At 40.5% G+C, this 24,430-nt stretch overlaps 1 protein-coding gene across 24 annotated transcripts in view; it reads left to right on the top strand.

The window, feature by feature from the left end:
• Window positions 1–24,430, top strand: part of nrxn1a (neurexin 1a) — a 193,417-nt gene that overhangs the window by 131,876 nt on the left and 37,111 nt on the right. For 13 of the 24 annotated variants that reach the window (XM_051914378.1, XM_051914395.1, XM_051914386.1 and 10 more), the window contains 2 exons: window positions 15,572–15,604; window positions 17,238–17,419. In XM_051914378.1, coding sequence (XP_051770338.1) covers window positions 15,572–15,604; window positions 17,238–17,419 — 215 coding nt within the window. Of the gene's footprint in view, window positions 1–6,029; window positions 7,299–15,571; window positions 15,605–17,237; window positions 17,420–24,430 lie in introns of those variants that run through there. The other 11 variants (XM_051914389.1, XM_051914390.1, XM_051914396.1 and 8 more) reach the window with 3 other exon arrangements.

The following is a 24,430-nucleotide window of genomic DNA, read 5'->3' on the forward strand; positions in this document are numbered from 1 at the left end:
TTTAAACATAGTTGAATTAAAAAGGTGAAGTCATTTTTATTTCAAGATGATAACTTATTCAAGATGCAACATGGATGAGATTATGTGACAATGTTGTTACCAAAGACTAATGTTTCATTTTTTTTTTTTTAAGAAATGTATGCATTAGTAGGTGTAGTATTCTTTTCTGAACAAAGTTATATTGTACTTACTGCATGCATACTGCCAAAATAGTGCATTCTTCTGCTACACCACTAGAGGGGGTTAGTGGACAGTGCATAGGTGGGATCTGCGCCATGTTATACATTGCAATATACTGCAATGAGGAAAAAAATAGACTTAATAGACTGTTTTCATGGATCTAAATTATATCTAGAGGAAACAAGTGTTCTTGGATTTGTGTGCGTGGGCATTTATGAATGGGTTTGTAATATTGAGCTGTATCTCAAGAAGAGCATTGACTGAATTTGGTGTGAAAAGCCCCAGTGCTTGTTGCCTGTGAAAGTGCTGAGTGCCAGGAATCTGAAGCAGAGTGAAAGTCCTTGAGATGGTTTACGGAGAAGATCTATTACAGGCTCAAGCCATGCACAGCTAATCCATTCTGCGGGTTTGCCAAACTGATAAGAGCCCGCCTTTGTTCAGGAGGAAGAAACCACATAGACGGCTTGCATTACATCATCCGCATCCCCACACCTCGCTGGAATCTATTCAGTGTGTGTTTTTAGATGAGAACGAGAGAGGAAGATAGGATCGCTTTTGCTACCTAATTAGAATTATAAAGAGAAACACATTTTCTTCCCCCCCCCCCTCATATATACAGTGATATTCAGATTGATAAATGAAATAAATTGGTGGATTTTCACGTTTCACATTTGTTATTGTATGTAAGCCCATGGGTTAATGATTACAGACTGAATCAGTCTTTTACTGTGCACTTATTTGTGCAATGAACAGACAGTATATGTGCACACAATATTAATGTTCCTGCGCGGTCATGTGCCCATACGCACACACATACATAGGCTCATTTAGATGAGTAGAAGCCCAAGCCCAGTGATCATCAGGCCGTGAAGGCAGTGCAAAGAAAAAGAGGCTTTGTCTGAGTATAGTGGCAGAGAGTAAAGCCTGGGTTTGAGGCTCACAAACTCTGAACATAAACACACCATTTCACCTTAAGACCTGCACTGCACATACTACAGACCTATTTCTAATGCAAGCGCGCTCTCTCTCACACACACACACACACACACACACACACACACTGATCAATACACAAGTCACTACAGGGGGAGGGTGCAGATTCCAGAATTAATACTTGCCACACGCCAAATGCAAGTGAAAATGGAGAGTTACTCACCAGTGACTTTTTATATGTGATTAAAATATAATACATGGTTAAATGTAATTTTTTTTTAAGAACATATGTGACCCTGGACCACAAGATCAGTAATAAGGGTCAATTTTTTGAAATTGAGATTTATACATGATCTGAAAGCTGAATAAATAAGCTTTCCATTGATGTATGGTTTGTTATGATAGGACAATATTTGGCCGAGATACAACTATTTGAAAATCTGGAATCTGAGAGTGCAAAATCAAAAATTCAAAATCAAAATATTGAGAAAATCGCCTTTAAAGTTGTCCAAATGAAGTCCTTAGCAATGCATATCCACTCACAAAAATAAATTTTTGATATATTTATGGTAGGAAATGTACTAAATCTCTTCATGGAACATGATCTTTACTTAATATCCAAATAATTTTTGGCATAGAAGAAAAATTAATAATTTTGACCCATACAGTGTATTGTTGGTTATTGCTACAAATATACCCGTGCGACTTATGACTGGTTTTGTGGTCCAGGGTCACATATGAAGAAAAGTCTTTGCATTAATCCACCAAATATTAACAAAATTATGATCTTCATGTTTTTGTTTGGTTCCACTGAGAGATTAATAAAATTATTAGTAATATTTTTGGTTAATAACATAAATATTTTTATTAGAAATAACACAAAATATAATTTCATTTAATTATAATTTTTTTGTAATTTCATAAGAAATGTTTAGGCTGGTAAGTTTTCTTAATTTCTATATTTATGCAAGGAAAAAACAACTAACTCATCTAATTTTCATAATGACACATGTATGCAAATTTTAATTAATAATTATTCATACTCATATTTTTAATACAAATACAGATAATATGGTTTCATGGCCTGTAGGAAATATTAGGAATTTATGCAAGAAAAAAAGTAATTTGTCATTATGAAATCTAATTTTCATAATGACAAATGTAGGAATATTTAATTGTTAATATTATAAAAAAAAAAAAAAAAAAAAAAAAAAAAAAAAAACAGTAATATTACCATGACTTGTAATATTAGGCTGGTAAATTTTCTTTTTTTCTATTTTTATGCAAGGAAAAAAGTAATTTGTCATTATGAAATCTAATTTTCAAAATGACAAATGTAGAAATATTTAATTGTTAATATTATTATTATTATTTTTTTTTTTTAAAAAAACAGTAATATTACCATGACTTGTAATATTAGGTTGGTATATTTTCTTCATCACTGGCATTTATGGCAAAAGTTAATTTTGAGCGTTGGGTCGGAGCATTTGTCCATTAGTCTCATCAAACATGGACACATTTCAGATTTGTATGTCTACTATCGAGCAGTTTGGTATGAGCTGGTTATCAAAGAACACTTCAGAAAACTGTAACTAGCAAGGAGAAATGGCAGAGACAAATGTCAGGTTGTTCACTGAAAGCAAAACTGATTTGCTCAGTGTAAATCCTATTAATGACGCAGAGCACAGATAATAGGTGTAAGAATTACGTGATTAAAAATGACCACCGCTATAGAGGAAAAACGTGAAGAGATAACGTGATTCTCACGTGAGAAATGCGATATTAAATCTGATGAATCGCGCTATTTATGACTGCGACGCACTCGTCTGTTCACTAACCGAACAATATGTGTTTAAAGACGTGCTTCATTTTTAATTAGCTTTTTGCTTATCGAAGATCTTGTTTCTTAATAAACAACATCCAATCGGTTACTGGAGCATCATGGGTGGGGGTTGATTCATGCTTCCTGTAGTCAATGGACAGATAGAGAGAGGGAAAATGAGAGGAATATGATTGTGGGGTTTATTATTTATTTGTTCTCTTTTCACATTGTGAATCATTCCTCCATTCTTTATAAAAAAAAATTAAAAAAAAGCAGGGCAGAACAACAGAACATAATACAATTCGACACAAAAGCTGGAGCGAAACGGAAGGGAAGGAAGGAAAAACAGACCTTTCCACTTATGTGTCCCCTACTGTTTAAAATACTTGAAACCTTTTTTCCTCCACAGAATGGAAGCAGCAGTATTAAAACATGCTCTACTTCCTTTGAATCTGCTTTTGAGGTCAGCTGAAAAAAGAAATGGATTGGCTCAAACATGTGACTGCCGTAGAATGGCAAGGGTCCTCTGCTTAAAGCAGCACCCAGCCTTCACCATTAGGTGGCAGCCTTGTAAACAGAAAATGAAGCACATGCTCATATTGCAGGCGGGGTTCTTACATTCTTTTAATATCGCAGAGAACAATTAGCCCACTATGAATGCAGCAGTCTGGTTTCCAAATTGTTTCGTAAACCTCTGGAGCTGTGATGTGATGTTTCATTATGTACAACACTGGGTATTGCTAAAGTCACAGTGATAAAATTGTCTTCCAAATAGAGCAGTTTCAGCTCCTGCTGGAGTCTGTCTTTGAGCCCCTGGCGAGGCGGCTCTGATCACCCGGCTTTGTCAACTTTAATTATACAGTGCTAACGATGCTCAAAGCTGAGAGGAGGGAGAAGCAACGATCTCCTTGTGCGAGAGGAGATGACACCAGTGTCACTTTTAGAGCGTCTTTCTTCACACTCCAACTGGAGTCTCTATGGAGAAGCACACCTGCAGACTTCCTTCTATAACCCACACTTGCACAGCATGGGGTGCACATTAGGAAGAGGATGAATTTTATAATCACCATATTAATTAATTGCTTTATTTGTTAGTGAAAAACTCACAGTAACAGATTTAGGGGTTTTGACTAATGATATTTATTTACACACACCATTTCACTTTCTAGTAGACTAGACTGGGTCTTCAAATAGACCAGTGGTTCTCAACTAGTGGATTGTTGACTGGTCATGCAATGGTCGTGCAAAGGCAATAAGTCATTCCAAACCTGTGGAAAAATGTGTTTTTTGTCCATACAATGAAAGCCAGTGGGGTTCAGTGTTGTTTTGTACTCCATTGACTTTAATTGTATGGAAAAATACAGTTTAAATATCTTCTTTTGTGTTCCACAGAAGAAATAAAGTCATACAGGTTTGGAATTATATGAGGTTGAATAAATGATGGCAGAATTTATTAATTTTTTTGTTAACTGTACCTTTAAGAAAATGTTTCCTGTGTCTTTTTGTTGTAGATGTCAAAGTCTGGGCATCCATCTAAGCAGTATTTTGACTTATCATGCATGTCACTTCGTACAAATTAGGCAGATGGCAGCATGATCAGGTTGCCTGACTTGCCCTCATTTTCAAAAACCGTAAAATTAAACCAAAAATGGAAATTCTGTCATTAAGTACTCACCCTCATGTCGTTCCAAACCCATAAGACCTTCATTCATCTTCAGAACACACAAATTAAGGGTACGTTTACACAACAACGATATGCTTAAAACGGAGAAGTTTTTCCTTTGAGTTTTTCCGCGTACAGACAACACCATTGACAAAACGATCCCCATTCATACGAATCCATGAAAATGACAAAAAACGCTGTAATCTGCTGGCAGGCCATTAGATGGCGATGAAACACTATAGACTGAACATGTAATGTGCATGTGCATGACGCCATAGTTTTCACAGATTTGCGTTTTTTTTTTTTTTTTTACACAGAGACCTTTTTTTTTAAAGTTTGCGTTTTCAGGCCACCAAAACGCTGTTGTCGTGTAAATGAATGGCCAAAACACACAAAAAGTTTTCAGTTTTTAGTCGTGTAAATGGCCCCTAAGATATTTTTGATAAATTTTTTTTTTATCCCCCACAGAAAGCAACATAATTACCACATTCAAGGTCCAGAAAGGTTGTAAAGACATCGTTAAAATAGTCAACGTGACTAAAGTTGTTCAACCTTAATGTTATGAAGCGACGAAAACAAAAAATTTGTGCGCAATAACAAAATAAAAATAACGACTTTATTCAACAATATCAACGCTGTTTATGTTCAGCGCTTCCAGGTTCTATGTCAGAATGCCGGCTCATTATTGGCCGGCTCCTGCATCAGCATCACACGCATGCATCGGCCAATACTGAGTCTGCGTTCTGACGTAGAACCTGGAAGCGCTGAACATAAACAATGTAGGAGAATGACACAGAAGAGAAGATGTTGTTGAATAAAGTCGTTATTTTTATTTTGTTTTTGCGCACAGAAAGTATTCTCATCGCTTCATAACATTAAGGTTGAACCACTGTAGTCATGTGGACTATTTTAGCAATATTTTTACTACTTTTCTGAACCTTGAATGTGGTAATTAAGTTGCTTTCTATGGGAAATAAAAAAAAAACCTCTCAGATTTCATCAAAAATATCTTAATTTGTGTTCCAAAGATGAACGAAGGTCTTACGGGTGTGGAACGACATAAGGGTGAGTAATACATGGCAGAAATTTCATTTTTGGGTGAACTAACCCTTTAATCACCACCAATTTTGGGTTCTGAAGCAAAATCAGTTGAGAATCATTGTGCTAGTTTAATTGAAAACAAAATGACAAACTATAAAACACTTTGATTTAGATAAAAAAAAAAAAAAAGATTACAATTACATCTCAAGTCTTACTTGAAGCCTTGAAGCATTTTGCAAAGAAAGAATGCTATTGAATCAAGGCAGGCGCTGTCCGTGGTACTGAAACGCACCCAATGACTGTCCTTCCAGTAAGAGAACTCATACAGCTACACAATGGCCGAAGAGGGAGGAGTATATCAAGGTTTGACTAGTTTGTGAAGGGAGAGGGAGCCCACACTCTCTTCGAGCCACCCCTCTGTCAAGGAGAAACGAAGACAGAAAGAGAGAAACAACGATTAGGAGGACGAGACATGAGACCCCCCCTTCCACAGCTGCACGCGCCTCCCCGATGATCGAGGGGGAGGGAGAGAGAAAAAGAGGGGGAGGAAAACTCAGCCAAGCCTCACCGTTCTCTGTTTCCCCTTCTCTACATTCAGAGGGTCTTTTCCTCTAAGCATGCTGCTTAGGAACGCTTCCGCTACAGAGGCGCTGTGACAAGTAAGAGAAGAGGAAGGACTTTCTTCATGCTGACATTTTCAGAAACTCTGACCACCCTTCTCACATGAGGACCACTTGACCACTCTTGCCCTTTCTTGGGTCTCTCTTCCTGTTCTCCTTTGGTGTGTCTGCTAATGTTTCCTCTGAGGCAGTGCGGTCTCAGCCAGCCAGCAGCAGCAGCAGCTCTTGTGTGGTGTGTGTGAGAGAGTGTGTTTGTCGTTTGGGGAGGGGGAGAGGCACTCTGTATTGAGTTAAATGCTGCAGCGGCGATCTCGTCTTGTGTGTGCCATCGCTTCTGGTAGTCTCCCTGCTCCTCTCCTATTCTCTCCACGGGGATAACGAGGGATGCAGCCTTGTCTTCATGGGATACAGCTGGGATTCAGGCGATAGAGTGCACTGGAAAAGTCCAGGACTGCTGGGAGGTCTGTAACAAAGGCTGCTCGCTCTCTTCTCCCTCTTCTCCAATACACCACTACGCCTACCTTACTGGAGTACTCGGATTCCGTGGTTTCTTTCCTTTTTCTCCTGCAGGATTTTGTGTTTTTGAATACCATGAGGAGCGGAATTTAATCCAGGATCATTATCTGAAGTTCACCTAATCGTTTTTCAATCCATACCTCGGAGAACTCTGTGGAAGTTCCCTCTCCATGTGGATTCAGCACGTGCTGTCGTTCTGCCTCTCCATCAGCGATTGGGCTCTTGCATGGTCAGGATCCGAGGCTTGAGCGGGACATGGGTTTCCAGGTGGTTTGAGGACGCCCCTCTTTAAAGTCCTTGCACTCCGGTAGCATGCTGCGTCTGTGGCCCAGCGGGGCTCCTGGAGGTCTTGCTTCCACCCTGCTCCGCATCAACCTGCGCCTGGCTCTCTGGCTGCCACCGCTGACTTTGGGGTCAGCCCTGGCTCTGGCAGAAGGGCCTGGGGAGCTGTACGTCCCTCAACATATGCCTCATCACCTCGTGCCTGCCGCCAGATCCCACGCCCCCCTGCGGGCAGGACATGGTGCGTAGCTTTTTCGACTGCCACATTCACCCTCTCACTTATGTAGCATTCGGTAACCTTTCATTCCTAGAGCTGTGTCAAGATTTCCACATAAGAAACAATATCATGCTCTTGTAATCTCATGGTAACTGGTGGAAGTCTACTTGCGCAATTATGTGGTCAGGATGCAAATGGGATCTTTAAGAGGTGTTTGTGAACATTATGCAGATGCATTATGCAGAGTACAAATGTTGAGAGCATAATGTTGGCTGCACCATAATCACTTAGCGACCAGCGATTCAGCCTCCCTTTACGCTGACTATGCTTGAAAACATGCGTCTCTGTGTTATTTCTAGGGGCCATCGAGGGGGCTGTGTTTATGTAAGCACCGGGGCCACATCCTTAACCTCTCCTGTTCGAAAGGCCACATCCGTTCACGCTGACTCAAGCTGACCTTTGACATGATGAAATTATATTCAAATTGCATCACGGTCTCCGTACCATGTTCTGTGTGCATGTGTGGATTTAATTCAGCGAACCAGCCAAATTGAATGTATTAGGTCTAGAAAGGACAGTGGCTTTTATGCGACTATTAGACCCCAGGGCCATCCAGCGATTTCTACACTGGTGCACTCCCCTACACTTCCTTTGAAACTCTATTACTTCGACATTGCCGTTAAACCCCACTGGCCACTACTCCTGAGACCGGTATACAGTATAAATTGAACACCTTCTGCTTTATTGCACCAGATTTTTCCCCCCAGTTTGTGTTGTAATGTCTCGTTGCGGCTGGCTGTTTAAAACTATCAGGGCGATTTCCACGCTGTGTGTGCAGAGGGGCTTGAGCTGTCAGTATGTGATCCACTGCACTTATATAACGAGACCTGGCTGCCTCTCAGCATTATCCTCACAGATTATGCTTTGATAAAAAAAAAACACACTATTGAATAGAGGCAGGAGGAAGTGAGCGGAAGCTTGTGAAGTGAGACGAGTCATTTATCATCCTTTCTGAAAGGCTCTTAGTTTTTCTTCTCTACCTCCTTGCCTCTCTCCCTATCACTCTTTCCTTCTGTCTTTGTCATATTCTTCTTTTCTGTGTGTGTGTGTGTGACACAGCTGGCGTCTCTAATGGCAGGGTGTGCTGAGATCACAGAGCCCCGCTGCTCGTATGCGTCCCCCCAGGCGGCGAGGCAGCGCATCAGGGTCCATTGCTTCTGCCTCCGCCCCCCTCCCGGCCAAGCTAATCTAAACCTCTCAAACCTCCGGACCTCTTTTGCCCGAGAATATTCGGCGACATTGTTCACAGCTGAGCATAATTCACGAGCTCTGATAATAATAAACTAAAACCAAAGCCGCTTCCAGCTATGTGTCTGCTACGCTATTTACAGCACCAGCGGACACCTTCTCAGCCAAACTGCAAATCTGTTCAGCCCTACCTGCTTCCAGCCCTGTTTTAGTATGCCGCGACGAGGAGTTTGAGAACAGCACGAGTTCTGTTGTTGCAGCAAAATTACCATTTAAAAACCATTAACAGTAGGTTATGTGGAGTGCAGAAAAGTGTGTGCGGGCGCCCTTGTCCGTGTGCACCAATAAATGTGCCCTCTCTCCCACCGAAATGATTGGTTGGGAACGGAAAATGAAAGTGGAAAGCGAGGCAAATTATCAGAAGTTACCCTGGGCTTCACAGTGTTTTTAAAGTCAAACCCTTCCCCTTTTTTCTCTCATTTTGCTGCAGTCTTGCACTTTTATCTCCCCTTTCCTCTACAGTTACATTGATAAATATAACAGAAGTTGGAGTTCTACAGTAGAAGAACGCTGCGTTCTCTCACACCTACAGAAAAATGGATCATATGTAACTTGCAGTGTAAAATTGAACAGTGTAGGTTAAACATCACTCCCCCTCATTCTTTAAAAAAGCATGTTTGTGTGAGCGTATACTTGCCTGCATATGTTTCCGAAGGCTATTAATGAGTTTGCGTTAGCGTGCTTTCTCTCTTCTCCATCATTGCAAATGTGAGTAGGGTTGGAGTAAGCGAGCTGATGGGGCTGAGTAAATCTCCCTTTATCTTTTTTGCTCTCTTTTATGTCAGAGCTATAGTTTGAGAGGCCTGAATTGCTGTGATGAAAGGATGGTGTGGATTTGCTGGTGAATGGTGATGTGCTTGGTTAAATATGATACTCTGAGAGGCTGAGAATTTAAAGCGTAGGCTGTCCTGACTGAGAGGAAGATAGGGGGAATTAAAAGAGGCAAAGGGATGAGCAGAGTGGTCAGAGACTACGTGCACTTGACAGTGATATTCCACCGGGAACAATACAGCATCTCCACCAGAAAACACAGTGAGACAGTGAGTGACTGCACAGGGCTGCAAGATACACTCTATAGTGGGTGCATTGTGTGTGTGTGTGTGTGCGAGTTTATATGAGAAAGACATATCATCCCCTTGATAGTATGGAGGTGATTGATTCTTTAAATGCTATACACTCTCCTAAGAGAATCTGGAGAAAGAGAGGGAGAGATAGAAGGAACAATAGCTGGGGTGTGTAATCTAAACCCAGTCAAGCCAAACCTCCAGAGAGATTTCTCATTATGTCACTGTAGCTCACACATGGGGCTCAGGGAGGCTTAGACTGGACGTACTGACACACACACACACACACACACACACACACACACACCTGCAAAGAATATTACACATGCTTCCGTCTAATAAAAGAGTTATTTGTGAATTCATCCCTCAACGTCAACACAGCACTTTCTTTCTTCTTTCGTTTTTTCCTTTCTTTAATTTTCTTGCTTCCTTCTGTACTTCTTTCACTCTTCCTATTTTCCTTCCTTCTGTCCGTCCTTTATTCCCTCTTCCTATTTTGCTCCTTTCTTCCTTTCCTCCTGTTTTTCCTCCTCCCTTCCTTCTTTCCTTTTTCCTTCCCTTCTTCATTCATTTCCTCTTATTTTTTCTTCTTTCCTTCCCTCCCCCTTTTCCTCCCTTCGTTCCTTTCTTTCCTCTTTTCCTCCTCTCTTCCTCTTTTTTCCTCTCTTCACCTCTCTTCATTTCTTTCTCTCTTTCTTTCTTTCTTTCTTTCTTTCTCTGCTTTCTTTTCCTTCCTTGCTTCCTTTATTTTCCTTCCTTCTTTCCTTCTATTTTGCCCCTTCCTTCCTTTCCTCCTGTTTTTCCTCCTCCCTTCTTTCCTTTTTCCTTTCCTTCTTCATTCATTTCCTCTTATTTTTTTCTCCTTTCCTTCCCTTCGTTCCTTTCTTTCCTCTTTTCCTCCTCCTCTTCCTCTTTTTTCCTCTTTCTTTCTTTCTTTCTTTCTTTCTTTCTCTGCTTTATTTTCCTTTTCCTTCCTTCATTCCTTTATTTTCCTTCCTTCCTTCCTTCCTTCCTTCTATTTTGCCCCTTCCTTCCTTTTCTCCTGTTTTTCCTCCTCCCTGCCTTCTTTCCTTTTTCCTTCCCTCCTTCATTCCTTTCCTCTTCATTTTTCTTCTTTCCTTCCCTTCCCCTTTTCCTCCCTTCATTTCTTTCTTTCTTTCTTTCTTTCTTTCTTTTCCTTCCTTCCTTCATTCCTTTATTTTCCTTCCTTCCATTTTGCCCCTTCCTTCCTTTTCTCCTGTTTTCCTTCCTTCCTTCCTTCCTTCCTTCTATTTTGCCCCTTCCTTCCTTTTCTCCTGTTTTTCCTCCTCCCTGTCTTTTTTCTTTTTTCCTTCCTCCTTCATTCTTTTCCTCTTCATTTTTCTTCTTTCCTTCCCTTCCCCTTTTCCTCCCTTCATTTCTTTCTTTCTTTCTTTCTTTCTTTCTTTCTTTCTTTCTTTCTTTTCCTTCCTTCCTTCATTCCTTTATTTTCCTTCCTTCCATTTTCCCCCTTCCTTCCTTTTCTCCTGTTTTCCTTCCTTCCTTCCTTCCTTCTATTTTGCCCCTTCCTTCCTTTTCTCCTGTTTTTCCTCCTCCCTTTTTTCTTTTTTCCTTCCTCCTTCATTCTTTTCCTCTTCATTTTTTCTTCTTTCCTTCCCTCCCCCTTTTCCTTCCTTCCTTCCTTCCTTTCTCATTCCTAAACACTCCTTCCTTCCTTTTTACTCACTGTTATTTCTCCCTTTTTTGTCATAACGTCTTTGATTTATTTATTTTTTTCTACTTTTCTTCTTGCAAACACAAAATGCAAATCATACACACAGATCAACACATACGTTTACACTCGCAGGAGAATGGACACACTCACACACCCTCAGCCTAAGCCTCATCGTCTCCTAAACCCCCTGGAGGTGCTCAGGAGCCGAAAGCTCGTTATAAAAACACAAAGCAAATCAAAACAACATCCACTAAAGTGCCACAGCAGACAGGCTTTCAGCCAGCACAGCACTGACCGCTCATTCTCAGCTCTATCCTAATTGGCCCTGGAAAGGTCAGCAGGAGAAATACCAGAGCTCTACCACGACCACAAACCCCAGTGCTCCCTGCCTCTTTCACTCTTCAGTGGTCTCTTTTCACGTATGAACTGCTGGTTTTTCTCCAGCCAGGCCTCATTGTATTGAATGATTCTGCGAAGCAGCATAGAGTCGGCTGCGGCGAATATCCTCAGAGGTAAATTGTATTGTCGTAATGTGCTGTATAATGCAATGCTCTCCAGATTTGTAGAAAATTCAGTTTGTGCCAGGCTATTGTCCTTGAATTGCGTTGCACTAAACATGAAATAATTCAGAAGACTTTACATTTCACAATGGATTTTTATTGTTTTATTAGATCTGATTCATTCAGCTCCCTCAGGTCTGACAATAAAAACTGAAGAGAGTATTAAAGAAAGGAAAGGAAAATGTTTTGACAGTGCCAATGATGCATGTAAAAATCAAACCCATGAGGCGTGCAGGAACTGAACAGTATTAGAGCTGTCCGTGTAGACTCTCGACTGCGTCCCGAGGCAGCCACCCACCCACCATGGAGCCTAAACTCTCGCAACCGGAGACAGAGTCTCTGTCATTCACCCGGAGGATTCCTTCACGGGCAGACAATAAAACCATGCGCTGCTCTAGACCCGTCATAAACATGACGTCTCGCCTTGAAACCTGCGCCTTAAGTTGATTCCTGGTGAGGGAGGGAGAAACCGCAGTCAAATTTATGAACGTTTCTTTCTTGCTGTTTCTGCTGACGATAACGGCCAGTTTAACAGCATCAAACACACACATATGCAAAGATACACACATTCATCTACACATCCGTACGCTCTTAGGTTGGCCAGTGTTCCGCTCGAGCTGTTGCCTGTAATTACCCAGTTGGTGTGGAGCTCTGTGGTGTCAGTCTGGTAATTGGAGCTGCAGTAATTCACTTTTTAATTGCCTGTTTATTATTGCAGAAGCCTCGGTTTTGTAGTTGCAGCACAGCTCGCGCTGAATGTTTAATAAACAAATACAATGTCACAGACTCATATTTCACGTAAACATTATAATTGCTTCACATAAAAAACCATCAACACACTCACTCCCACCCACACACACACACACACACACCTATTCTTTTCAGCATAATTGAACAAAAAAAAAATCTGTCCATAACGTGCCAGGTGGATGAGCTAACAAAACACACAGAAAACAATAACCACATACCTGTAAAAAAATAAAAAATAAAAATACAGTGGTGTCCAAAAATCTGAGGATTTTTTTTTCTTTTAAACCTAGCAAAATGTAAAGGAAAAAAAAGAAAAATTAAACCAAGTATTGTCTAATTTCCTTTGAGGAAACAAAGCGTATATTAAGACATTTTGAAATGTATGTAAATGGTTCAATTGACGATGATTATACGTTCGAATAACCTTAAGTCACGTGCAATGATCTTGAAACTCATGAAGGTTACAGTACAGTATGTCATTTCGTTTTTGGTGGTTTGAAGTGTTACTTTTAGATTTTTGTATACTTCTCTATGTGGGGTCTTCACTTTGCCTTCTGTTTATTTTGACAGAATTTTCATACCAGTGGGGTGCACGTGTGTGTTTGTGTATTTGTGTGTACACACTAGATGTGCAGAACTGCGTGTTTGTATGTGTGTGTGTGTGTGTTTGCCCACCGGGTGAATGACTCCAACCCTGCAGAGTTTGACTGATGTTCCTCATTCTAGCATGCAAGTAGGAGGTGGGCAACCCAACACAATGCACTGTAATTTTAGACCAAACTGCCAGGGCCCTTACAATACGTCTGTTCTCAGGAAAGAGGCATCTAGGGACTTGAAGCAGAATAGAGTGGGAGCTCAATTCATTCCCCATTCCGAGACACGAGCACAATGTTTTGTGTTTCTGAAATGTCTATTGATGGAAAGTCAGCTCAGCACAGCTTATAAATATTGTGTTTTCAGCAGTATGATTTGCTACTTATAAGCCCCCAAGACAATGACAGTATTGGATGTCATTGATTTTACATTTAAACATGGATCTGAGAAATCAGATGATGAAATATGAATTGTTCCATTCTCATAACTGTTTTTACGCATGAAATTATTGTTTGAAGAGGGGACGAGGGGATCGGGAAATTACACAATGTTGATTCCAACTCACTATGTCTCAATGTGTCAGAACACATATGATAACCATTACGGGAACTTTTGCATATAGAGTCTTAAAGGCAAACTTTCATCCAAAAATGAATATTTAATCATTATTTAATGACAAATCATGTCAAACCTGTATGCTAGCAACATGAGGGTTAATAAAGGATGAAACATTCATGGGAACTTCTATAGCCTTGTGCAAATAAAGAGACTTATAGGGATAATTCACCAAAAAATGAAACGTCTGTCATTATTTAATCACCCTCATGTTTTTCCAAACCTGTATGCTAACAGCATGAGGGCTTCAATTTTGGCTGAACTATCCCTTTAAGCAAAATAGTATTATTGCTTGTGTATAAAAGTAGAGAGGGATCCGTATGGAGGCTCCGAGACCCTGGCAGAAGAAGAAGCTGGTACGTAATTTAATTTCTTCAGCACATAAAGGAGATTACAGCTATGATGGGATTCCAGAGGGCCAGGTAATATCTATCTCATTAGAACAGCTCTCCCAAGCATTCACACACAGCTCTTCTATGGGGAGGCAGTCGGCCCTCTCTCCTTTCCTTGTTCCTGCTGATTGACCTTAGAAGGGCGGTGGAGTGGAAAGACCCGCACGGTTGTTAGGTAGCGAGGGTCTTCTTTAAAACCCAGACCCAGCTGCCCACCCAGCCGAGATGATTGAACATATTTAAGGGGCTAATGGTCTGGCTTGCACAAAGAGCCTGCCTCATTTAACAGCATCAGAAAATAGACTTCAGAGAAGAGGTTTAACCCCGTTAGAGGGAGGGCAGCAAGCTCCTTAACCACATCAGGGATGGGAGTGAAAAGTCAGGCTGAGAGAGATAAGAAAAGAAAGAAAGAAAGAAAAGAGGGTGTCTTGGAGAAGCGCCCAAGTAGTTGGGATAAGAGCCGACTGCACGAACACAGAATCCAGCAGAACGAGGAGAGATGACAGAAAATTATCAAGAGAAAAAGGGAGAACAGGATCAAGGCTTGACGCAGGCCAGATTCAAACCCGTTTTTCCCACTTGTGCACCATATTTTGTGTCACTATGCCATTCCTCCACGTATCCAGCGGGTATTTAAACAGAATTGTTTTACAGCTCTCTGAAATACTTGAGCTCTTTGTCTCCCGTAGCACTGCACAGTCTTTCTTCTAACAAAATAAAATCTTTTCATCTCCAATCAATAATTAATTTTCACTTTAATTACTTACTTGCTAAGTAGCCACATAAACAGATAATGTTCAGTAAAACTATCATTATCACACAATAAACTCCCCTTTGGATGAAGTCCTGATCACCCTGTCTAGGGTTTATTTTACAATGTTCATTGTCCCTTAAAGGCATAGTTCATACCAAAAAACGTCATTATTCACTCTTATGCTGTTCCAAACATATAAGACTTTTTTTCCTGTGTGAAACACAAAAGAAGACATGGTAATACTTTATTTTACAGTGTCTTTTTACACATATACTATACTAATAAGAGTAAATTATGCATAATTGCAAGCAACTAAACCTCAACAAAACCCTCTTTGTCTTTAGTAAGTACATGTTGTTAATAATATTATTAAGGATTTACTTGTCTAATAACTGTAACAAGGACACCCTAAATGAAGTGTAACCGAAGAAATTTTGAATTACGTCTTTGTTTATTTATCAACTGTATACAATGAAAGTCAATGGGGTTGTTTAAGTCCCCACTGACTTCCACTATATTGACAAAATAAGGTGAAATATTTTTCAAAATATCTTTTGTGTTTCACAGATGAAAGTCTTACAAGTTTGGAACAGCTTGAGGGTGAGTAAATGATGACAGAATTTTTAGGTTGAACTGTCCCTTTAAATACATTCATGAGTCAGATGTCAACTTGTATTTTTAAAAGTTGATTGCACTGATTTTAACTTTCAGTGCACCGTGCATTGCCCATTTGTGCCCGTAAATCTCTGCACAGCTTTACGCTTCCATTCCCGGCAAATCCATTCACTCACCCACAGCTGCGAATTGCCGTCATACTGAGCGACAGATATGAGGCAGGCAGCCGTAGCGGTTCGCACGAAACAGATTTCAACAGAGCCTAAATCTCATCCGTTGGCTCTCCCTATCCGCTTCACATCTATGATGGCCTGTGCACATATGTGTGTGTGAAGTTCAACCATCTGAGCCCCGCTAATGAGCAGAGCTCATTTCCCTACGTTTTGAACAAGCCCGTCAAGGGAGTCGTCACTAACCGGGCGTTAGTTTGCGCGTGAATCCGTGTGCGCTTGTGAACATTTGTGTACCCGTGTCAGCGAATGTGCCTGCCCCGGGGGTGTTGTTTTTGGAGGGGGTCAGGCCGATCGCTGACACGGTGTGAAACAGTCTCATTGAGATGCGGTCAAGGGGGCTGACGAGAGCCCGCTGGTGAAAATCACAGAGAGTGGAGCTAATGAGCACGGCTCTGCAAATAGAGAAACGTGCCAGGAAATAACCCAGCCCTTCTGAAACCGCTCTCAGCACTTTAACTCGGGGCCTCTAACTCATCTCCGGCCTCCTCTGGGTTTTTTCCCTGTGCTGCTTCGCCGCCCGTCTTATCTGCATCTGGAGCTCAGAAGCGCAGCAGTCATGCTCCTCGGAGAGGAGAGTGTTGAAGTGCGTCTCGCATCTCCCGAGGCTGTTATCTTGAGGTTGATGAGCTCTTTGCTCTGCGAACATTACCCCGACTGCACCTGCCACAATCGAAGCGCTTTCGCCCGTTTTGCTATTGAAGTCACGCCTGATCAAAAGAGCTGGCGCAGTCCGCCAGTTAATGAGATCAACTCCATTAGTACAATTTTTCTCTATCTCTCCCTGCAAAAAGCAACAGCGATATACCCGAGAAACCTTCCTGAAGGCGTTGAATCACAGTGACCCCGCTCACAGTAAGCTACCTGCTTCTGACACTGTAATTAGCTCCATCAGGCATTAGCATGCGTCTCGCTGAGCAGGAATAGCTGTCTGGTCCGTGCCGTGTTTGCCCACCTTTGGCAGAATAAATACATGCAGAAGTAGTCGCTGGGCTGGGGGCCGTGAAGCTGGATTGATTGTCCGGTGTGTCGGCGGGTGAGGAGAGCGGCTGTAATCAGCTCAATCAGCCCCGGGCTCGGATGGGGGGCTGCGTGCATTGAGTGGTTGTAGCAAGAGCGACTCTGTTTAGCTCATGCTTCAGCAGACACAGGTGCTCCTGGTGACATCAGCGTTCCGAGGGTCATATAAGGGCTATAATTTAGCCAATCAGGGACCAGCAGGGGCTGTCTGGCACGCTGATGGGTTCATCAAGATACTCCCGCGCTTTGTGTAATGGAGCAGAGCCGTGCATATGCACGCACACACATGCGAAATGGAAATAGTTTTCTCACTTACTTTGATGTTCTTACACTTAATATTCTGTTCCTCTCTCTTCCTCATTCTGCAGCGGGAACCACATACATATTCGGACGTGACGGAGGGCTCATTGTGTACACATGGCCGCCCAACGACAGACCGAGCACACGAGCTGACCGACTGGCTGTCGGCTTTAGCACCCAGCAGAAGGATGCAGTGCTGGTTAGGGTGGACAGCTCTTCCGGCCTGGGAGACTACCTGCAGCTTCAGATTGTGAGTCTTACACAAACAAACAAACACTTACAGTTGGGTCACAAAGTCTGAGAACACAAGTGGAAATGTTTTACTAATTTAATACAGTTTTTTCATTATGAATTATATTATCAGCATAGCAATTTAAGTAATAATAAATTACATGAATTTCAGATTTTCTTAGTATTTAGTACAAACTCCTTTCACTTTAACAAAACCGCAATGAGCTGTATGAATTCTACCAGTTTGTGTCAAACCTGATGATCATCAAGCGTGATTTGAGAATTATCCAGTGAGCTGAAAGAACATCTGACCGTCTGTACAAAGAGTCAGATGATCAGTGCCACAAATGTTCTCGTTTAGAGAACTAAAATATTGAGTCATAATTTTGTTTTAAATTTGTTCAAATGTTTAAACATTATTTCAGATTTTAACACAAACACAGAATTTTCAGTGTTTCCGTGTTTTCTGTTATACGCTAGGGGGCAGTATGACACATCTTCTGAAAGAGTACTGAATCTCCTGATCAAAGCACATGCGAAGAAGACGCAGAAACAAACGATCTCATGTGTAATCATATGTAACGTGTCCTACAACATTAAATAACATATAAATCAAAACTGCCTAATGTTACTGAATGAAATATCGACCCAGGACGAGCTATAGGACTGTGAAGCTTTGGGGGTGTTGATGGACTCAATCTACTTCATCTGTGTTTTGATTATTGTTCTTAATCCGATCTGGATGGAGTCTTTGACCAAAAACACGGTTTCCTCAGCTTTTTGCTAGGGCTGAGTGATTAATCGCATTTGCGATAATATCGCGATATGACAAAATGCGATTATTTTTTATTTATTTTTTTAACCACAAAAGCTGCGATTACACGCTCGTCATGTGACATGCGAGAGTAGCAGTCTGCAGAGGAAGCATCAACTTGGCATGCTACGCATTTGCCTGGCCTACAGAAAAGCACAGTTTATGTTTAATCTAATATTGTGTTGTTCATACTATACAGTAGAGATGGGAGAAAAGATTCAGATATTCTTAAATACTGAAAGCACTGTCTATTGCTTGTAATGTTTTTTACTTTATCATTTACTACCTTTTCCCCCGGTTTCATAGACAAGGCTTAAGCTAGTCCCAGACTAAAATAAATGTTTGAGCTGTCTTAACTGAAAGCAACTTGCGCTGACATGTCTTAAAATATATCAGCGTCATTGTTTTGTCTCAAGATGCACACCAGTGTGTTTTCTAAGGCACGTTTATAAAAGCTACTTAGATCCTAGGCCTAATCCTGGCTTAATTTAAGCCCTGTCTTATATAAGTTTATTTAAAATTCTTAACATGCAATTGTTTTAATAAAATTTTTTAATTTGTAATTATTTTAAAAAGTAATAATTACATATGTAATTAAATAATAAAAAAAAGTGTTATTAATAAGACTAATCAATGAGGAAAAAAAAAGATCAAGAATCATTTTGGAATTGGACTGTGACTCCCAGAATCGGAATCGAAATCGAATCGTGAGGTGCCTAAAGATTCCCACCCCTACAATGATTTATTGCTTGTCTTTGTTGAATAACATAGAGGATCAAGAGTTTAAAAAATAATCGCAATATTGGTAAAAATAATCGCAATTAGATTATTTTCCAAAATCGTTCAGCCCTACTTTTTGCACAAAATGCTGCTTTTTTTTTATGAATCTTATCCATATCCAAGTGTTGATAAAAAAAGAATGCATGAAGCTAGAATAAAACATGTTTTTTTTAGTTTAAAAGCAGATGGTCTGTTCGTTCTTTTGATATATTGCATGTTCAGATATTCATACAACAAAACATTCTGAGGGCCATGACATTTTTGTGGTAATGATCAAAAACGCTGGTGGTGGCTGGCAACTTAAAAAAAAAAAAAAAAAAAAAAAAAACGCTGGCGGGGAAAGAGTTAATTGGAAAAAAAATTCCAGATTTTCAATATGGTGTCAGACTTTTGGACCCAACTGTTTGAACTTGCTTAAACCTACACAGACTCTCCTGAGAATGCCCGCTCTTCATTCATTCTCACTCAAACCCCAGAGTAGAAATTCACCAATCATCGCGCTCCCGAAGAGCCCTGTGAATGATCATTAGGGTAATCATAGTGTTCTACGCCTCCTCCAACACTCAAAGTGCTGGTCTGTTTTAGAAAGTTCCAGCGCCTCAGACCGCCCTCATGAATAAAATCTGTATAATGTTCAGAATAGAAGGCTCTACCAACGCTTGCTCTGAGGATGCTATTTGATAGAACCCGCATTTCCTATGACATGCTGTGCTGGAGGAGTGGGAGGTGGAGGAGGTGGAGGCAAGGGGGACAGGAAAGTGTTTGGCACTGAGCTTCGAAGAGTTATGTTTTTTATTTATTTATTTTTTGTGCGTTCTATTTTTTTTACGCCCACTCCTGCTGTAATCACAAACTTGATTCCCAGAAGAATCAGCGAGCTCTCTCAGGGGTGGCATCATGGCGTGACTGTTGCACAACTGCCTCAGCAAATGCGTTCCGAGCGAGGTGAGGTAATGATTTCTCCAGCTGAGCCCTGGAGTTTACGATGCGTGCTGCTGTCTGTATATGACTTCAGCTACAGTGCTGCAATGCCCCGACGTACTTCACACTTTTCTTTAAAGGGATAGTTCAGCTAAAAATGAAAACTCTGTCATTATTTACTTTCCCTCATGTCGTTCCAAATCAGCATGATTTTCCTTTCTTCCATAAAGAAAACTCAATTTTTTAAGCCTGCCTGATATATTAAATATAATGAATAAAAGTAAATGAGAAACTGGTGCTGTCAAGCTGCAAAATAACACACAAAAGAACAAAAATATCATGTTTGTCACAGCAATCTGTCATTTTATGATACTTTTATGATGTTTTTGTGTCCTTTTTGATGCTTAAAAGCTCCAGTCCCCATCATTTTTTAATTGCATGAAAATGTCTGCTTCACTGAAGAAAGAAAATTACAGAATTTGAATTCTTGAATTCTTCTTTAACAAAATACATGTTCCACACTAAATCTAAAGTATCGACAGTAAGTTTAGTTTGAACCCTGTGCCCTATGTACGTAAATATGCAGCGCGGATACGTGAATTCAGTACGTGTATCGATCAGCTCAGAGCACAAGCATGATATCAAATGCCCAGTAGACTGTGGTTATGATTTATACTCTCATGTACTTGAAACATCGTGTTTCTCGCATTTCGGCTCAGATACATTGCTTGAGAGTTAAAGGTGGTATAGTAATGATGTCTTCAGAAAATGCGTCTTAAAATGAACTCGCCGGAGTTGCGTAAGACCAAGATATGTAACACTTTACGTAATGCCTGTAATTAAGATTATCACAGATTATACATTTCCATATATTGGCATGACAATTAATCAGGCATCCATGACTGATATATGGCTTTTTGGCATAGGGATGGCAGGGAATGTTTATGAGCAAATTAAAGGCCCTTAATGTCTTGATGCGATTAGCGGTGGATATCTAGGCTAATTCTAATGTGTGACTGGTGGAGTCTCTGCAGTGCTTCGTCTGCCATTTTTGATGCTTGTTGGACTGATGACTGCTAAGCCAGCATAAAAGGTATTTACTAAATGAATCAGTGTTGTGTAGGAGGGTAAATTAGCTGTACCTACATCTCTAACCATCCATAAAGCAGTTGAAATCATTACAGATATCCAGTACCATTTTTACCCCATAATTAATGTAAAAAAAGATTTTCCCTTCCATTTCCGTTAATTATATTTAGGCACTGACAAGATTAAGCATGTCAGTATTGACATTAATGGCGAGACTGTTCGGTGATGTAACGGAATGTTTTGATAAACCTGTCTGTAGACTGGGAGGATATCATTATCCAGAGACTGCCTTTCTGAAAGTGAATTAACTTAGGATCATTGACCATGTTAACGAGCGGACCTTGATGTCCTGATTTTTCAAACAGACAGTGGCATCCCTCCCCCCACGCCCCATTTCTGCTTATGACCCTAAACACTTGTGACAGAGTTCATTTAAATCTCATCATATCACCATCACTGGGGATTATCATTAGTCATCGTTCACCCCAAATCATTGAGCCACTTGCTCATGCAGAGAGAGAGAGAGAGAGAGAGAGAAATAACAAGACGGAGAGGGAGAACTGTAAGGAATGGTGAGACAGGCACTGTACAGGAAAAGAAAACGTTCGTATACATTCTTTCACTCACCATAATGTTGCATTTTAGGGGTAATGGCCTATTAAATACATTTCTTCTGCTCAGGATGAGCTTGCCAGCTGCTCGAACCCATGGCCAAATGCCCTGCGGACGGCCTGGCCATTTGTGGCAGCCATGCAAGCTGCCAAGCAGGACAGGAGTAAAGGAGAAATAGATGATGACTGTAAACGAGTCAAAGCCAAGTGATTATACCCCCGGGGTTTTGACCAAATCATTAGCACTTTCTGACCTCTCACACTCTCGATGCCAAAAGATTGTGTGAGTGTGTGGGCAGTCTAATGAGCACATCAGTCCAATTGAAGAATGGTGGCGATCACAGCTAGCTCAGCAGAGAGAGGTACAGAGGTGTGAACAGTAGTACTGACAAGGGGATAGAGAATGTGTGTGAGAGAAGGAGAGAAAGGAGGTGAATATAAACAGCCTTCAGAGAGCACCTGTGCTGATATGTTGGTGATAGCAGAACAGGCACATTGACCAAGTTAAAGGAATAATTCACCCAAAATTGAATGTCAGAGTACTTTCTTGATTCCATAGCACACAAAGCGTGAATATTTGAAGAATACAATGGAAGTGAATAGGCATTAAATAATGACAAGAAATCACCACAAAATGATCATCAAAGTTGCCCATGTGACTATAGTCTTACACCGTGTCCAAACCAAACGCGATGCAAAAGGATTCTAGCGACAAGCAGTTTGTCTGTCCACACCAAACACGACGCGACTACGACGTGACAAAATCAATCAAAAACCACAGCCAATCAGAAGAGTGCGAGGACGGCTCTCTTAGGAAGCACATGGCAGTCACAATGAAATGGATGAGTACATAATCAAATTCATAAATATTACACCATTTAAACATTAAAGTACATACTGAATGACTGAAACAATATTTGTTTGTTTGTTCACAATGAGCTGACAGTTTGAGCATTCTTGTGACCATTTATTTATTTTCACGATCTGAGGTGAATTATCCATGGTTACTTTAAATACAGCTACAAAGCTGAGAACACAAAATGATATTCAAACGGACATTAGACGCTTTTAACAATAAATAAAGCACATAAACAGTACTTAATATTATTATTGCCATACTTTGTGTTGTTGTTCCAGCCGCGACGTCGCAGAAAAATAGGAACCGTTTCTAAAATAGAATCATCGCGGCTAATTAGGACAAAAACTCTGATTAACATGGAAAAGATACCTTTTATCGCGTGTCGCGGCGTCGCGTCTGGTTAGGACACGGTGTTAGGGTTTTGGAGCCGTATCACCATCTTCTTTGTAGTGGTGTCATTACCTCTATAGTAAAGTAATACTAATACCAATAACCAAGAATTAGTATTATACTAATAAAGTAATATACTAATAGTTATAGCATCATTGTGCCATTTTTATAGTGCATTCGACTTGTTCATATGAAGCTATTGTTTAAAGGGGGCTTGGGATTCGTACAATTTTTTTGGTCACACTTTAGTTTAGGGTCATATTCTCACTATTAACTAAATATTAACTATGATTTTGGCCTCAATAAACTCCTAATTACTGTTTATTAATAGTTAGTAAGGTAGATGTTCATTTTAGGTATTGGGTAGGATTAAGGGATGTAGAATATGGTCATGCAGAATAAGGCATTAATATGTGCTTTATAAGTACTCATAAACAGCCAATGTTCTAGTAATATGCCTGCTAATTAGAGATGTGATGGTGAGGAAAGTTTCCTACCAGTTAATCCACGTGTGATAACACCGGTAATACTGGTATCGTAATGGGGGGAGGTTTGGGAACGGGGGCTCAGCTTCCATAGGAGTGAACTGAAAATGCTTGCTTTGCTCCACTCGCTCGGCACCAGTGGAAACACACCATTATGAATGCCCATGCGGCTGTGCGCGTTTTCGAATTAGCTGCAATTTGGGGGTGGCAACTGCTTGAATGGTGGGTTCATTATTATTCTTAGTTAAAAACTCAACAACAAAACAGTACAATGACAAACTCGCTTAATCAGGCGCTTTTACATTTCGCTTTGAAACCAAATCTTCCACCATCGTCTTGTCAGTCAGCTCCTCACTATCGTAATAAATGAAATCTGACTCTTGCTGCTGATCTGTGCTGCAACTCTTGTTCGGCTCACGCTTAATTTAGCAGACACATTCAGTTTTTAATTGTAGTGTCTGTTCTCTAACTAAACTAAATGATTTTTATTACTGTAAAAATCAAAACGATGGTGGGGGCGGTGCTGCGGTGGGCAAGTGATGTAACCGGTGTTGCGGCTGAACAACGGTAACACCGACTATCGCAGCAAGCCAAATGCTAATAAGCAACCAGTTAATTGTGAGATTTGGACCCTAAATTAAAGTATTACCAATTTTTTTTATTTCTAAAAATAAAAGAACAGCCAGGATATTATTCACAAATTCACCTTTTGTGTTCCACTGATGGAAAAATTATTTTCAGGTGAATTGTTCCTTTTAAAATTGGGTAATTGAAAGTTAATATGTATGTTTGAATCAGGGTGTTTTTTTTTTTTTTTTTTTTTTTCTTCGTTATATATATTTTATACAGGTGAATATATATTAGATGTCCCCAGGCAAAGTGACTCAGGGCAGCCCGAGAGACTCATATGCTCACACATGCACACACACACACAATCGCATTTGGATGAAGGTGAAAGTGAAAGAGAGTGACAGATGCTGATTTTCTGCTTCAATTGTGTCTGAGTGGGCAGGACATACCTGGTCAGACATGAGTGACGTGTGACATGGCTCTGAGTGACAGCAAAGTGTCTGCTGACCTC

This window comes from Ctenopharyngodon idella, chromosome 12, assembly GCF_019924925.1.
Source record: "Ctenopharyngodon idella isolate HZGC_01 chromosome 12, HZGC01, whole genome shotgun sequence".
NCBI classification, from domain to species: Eukaryota; Metazoa; Chordata; class Actinopteri; order Cypriniformes; family Xenocyprididae; genus Ctenopharyngodon; species Ctenopharyngodon idella.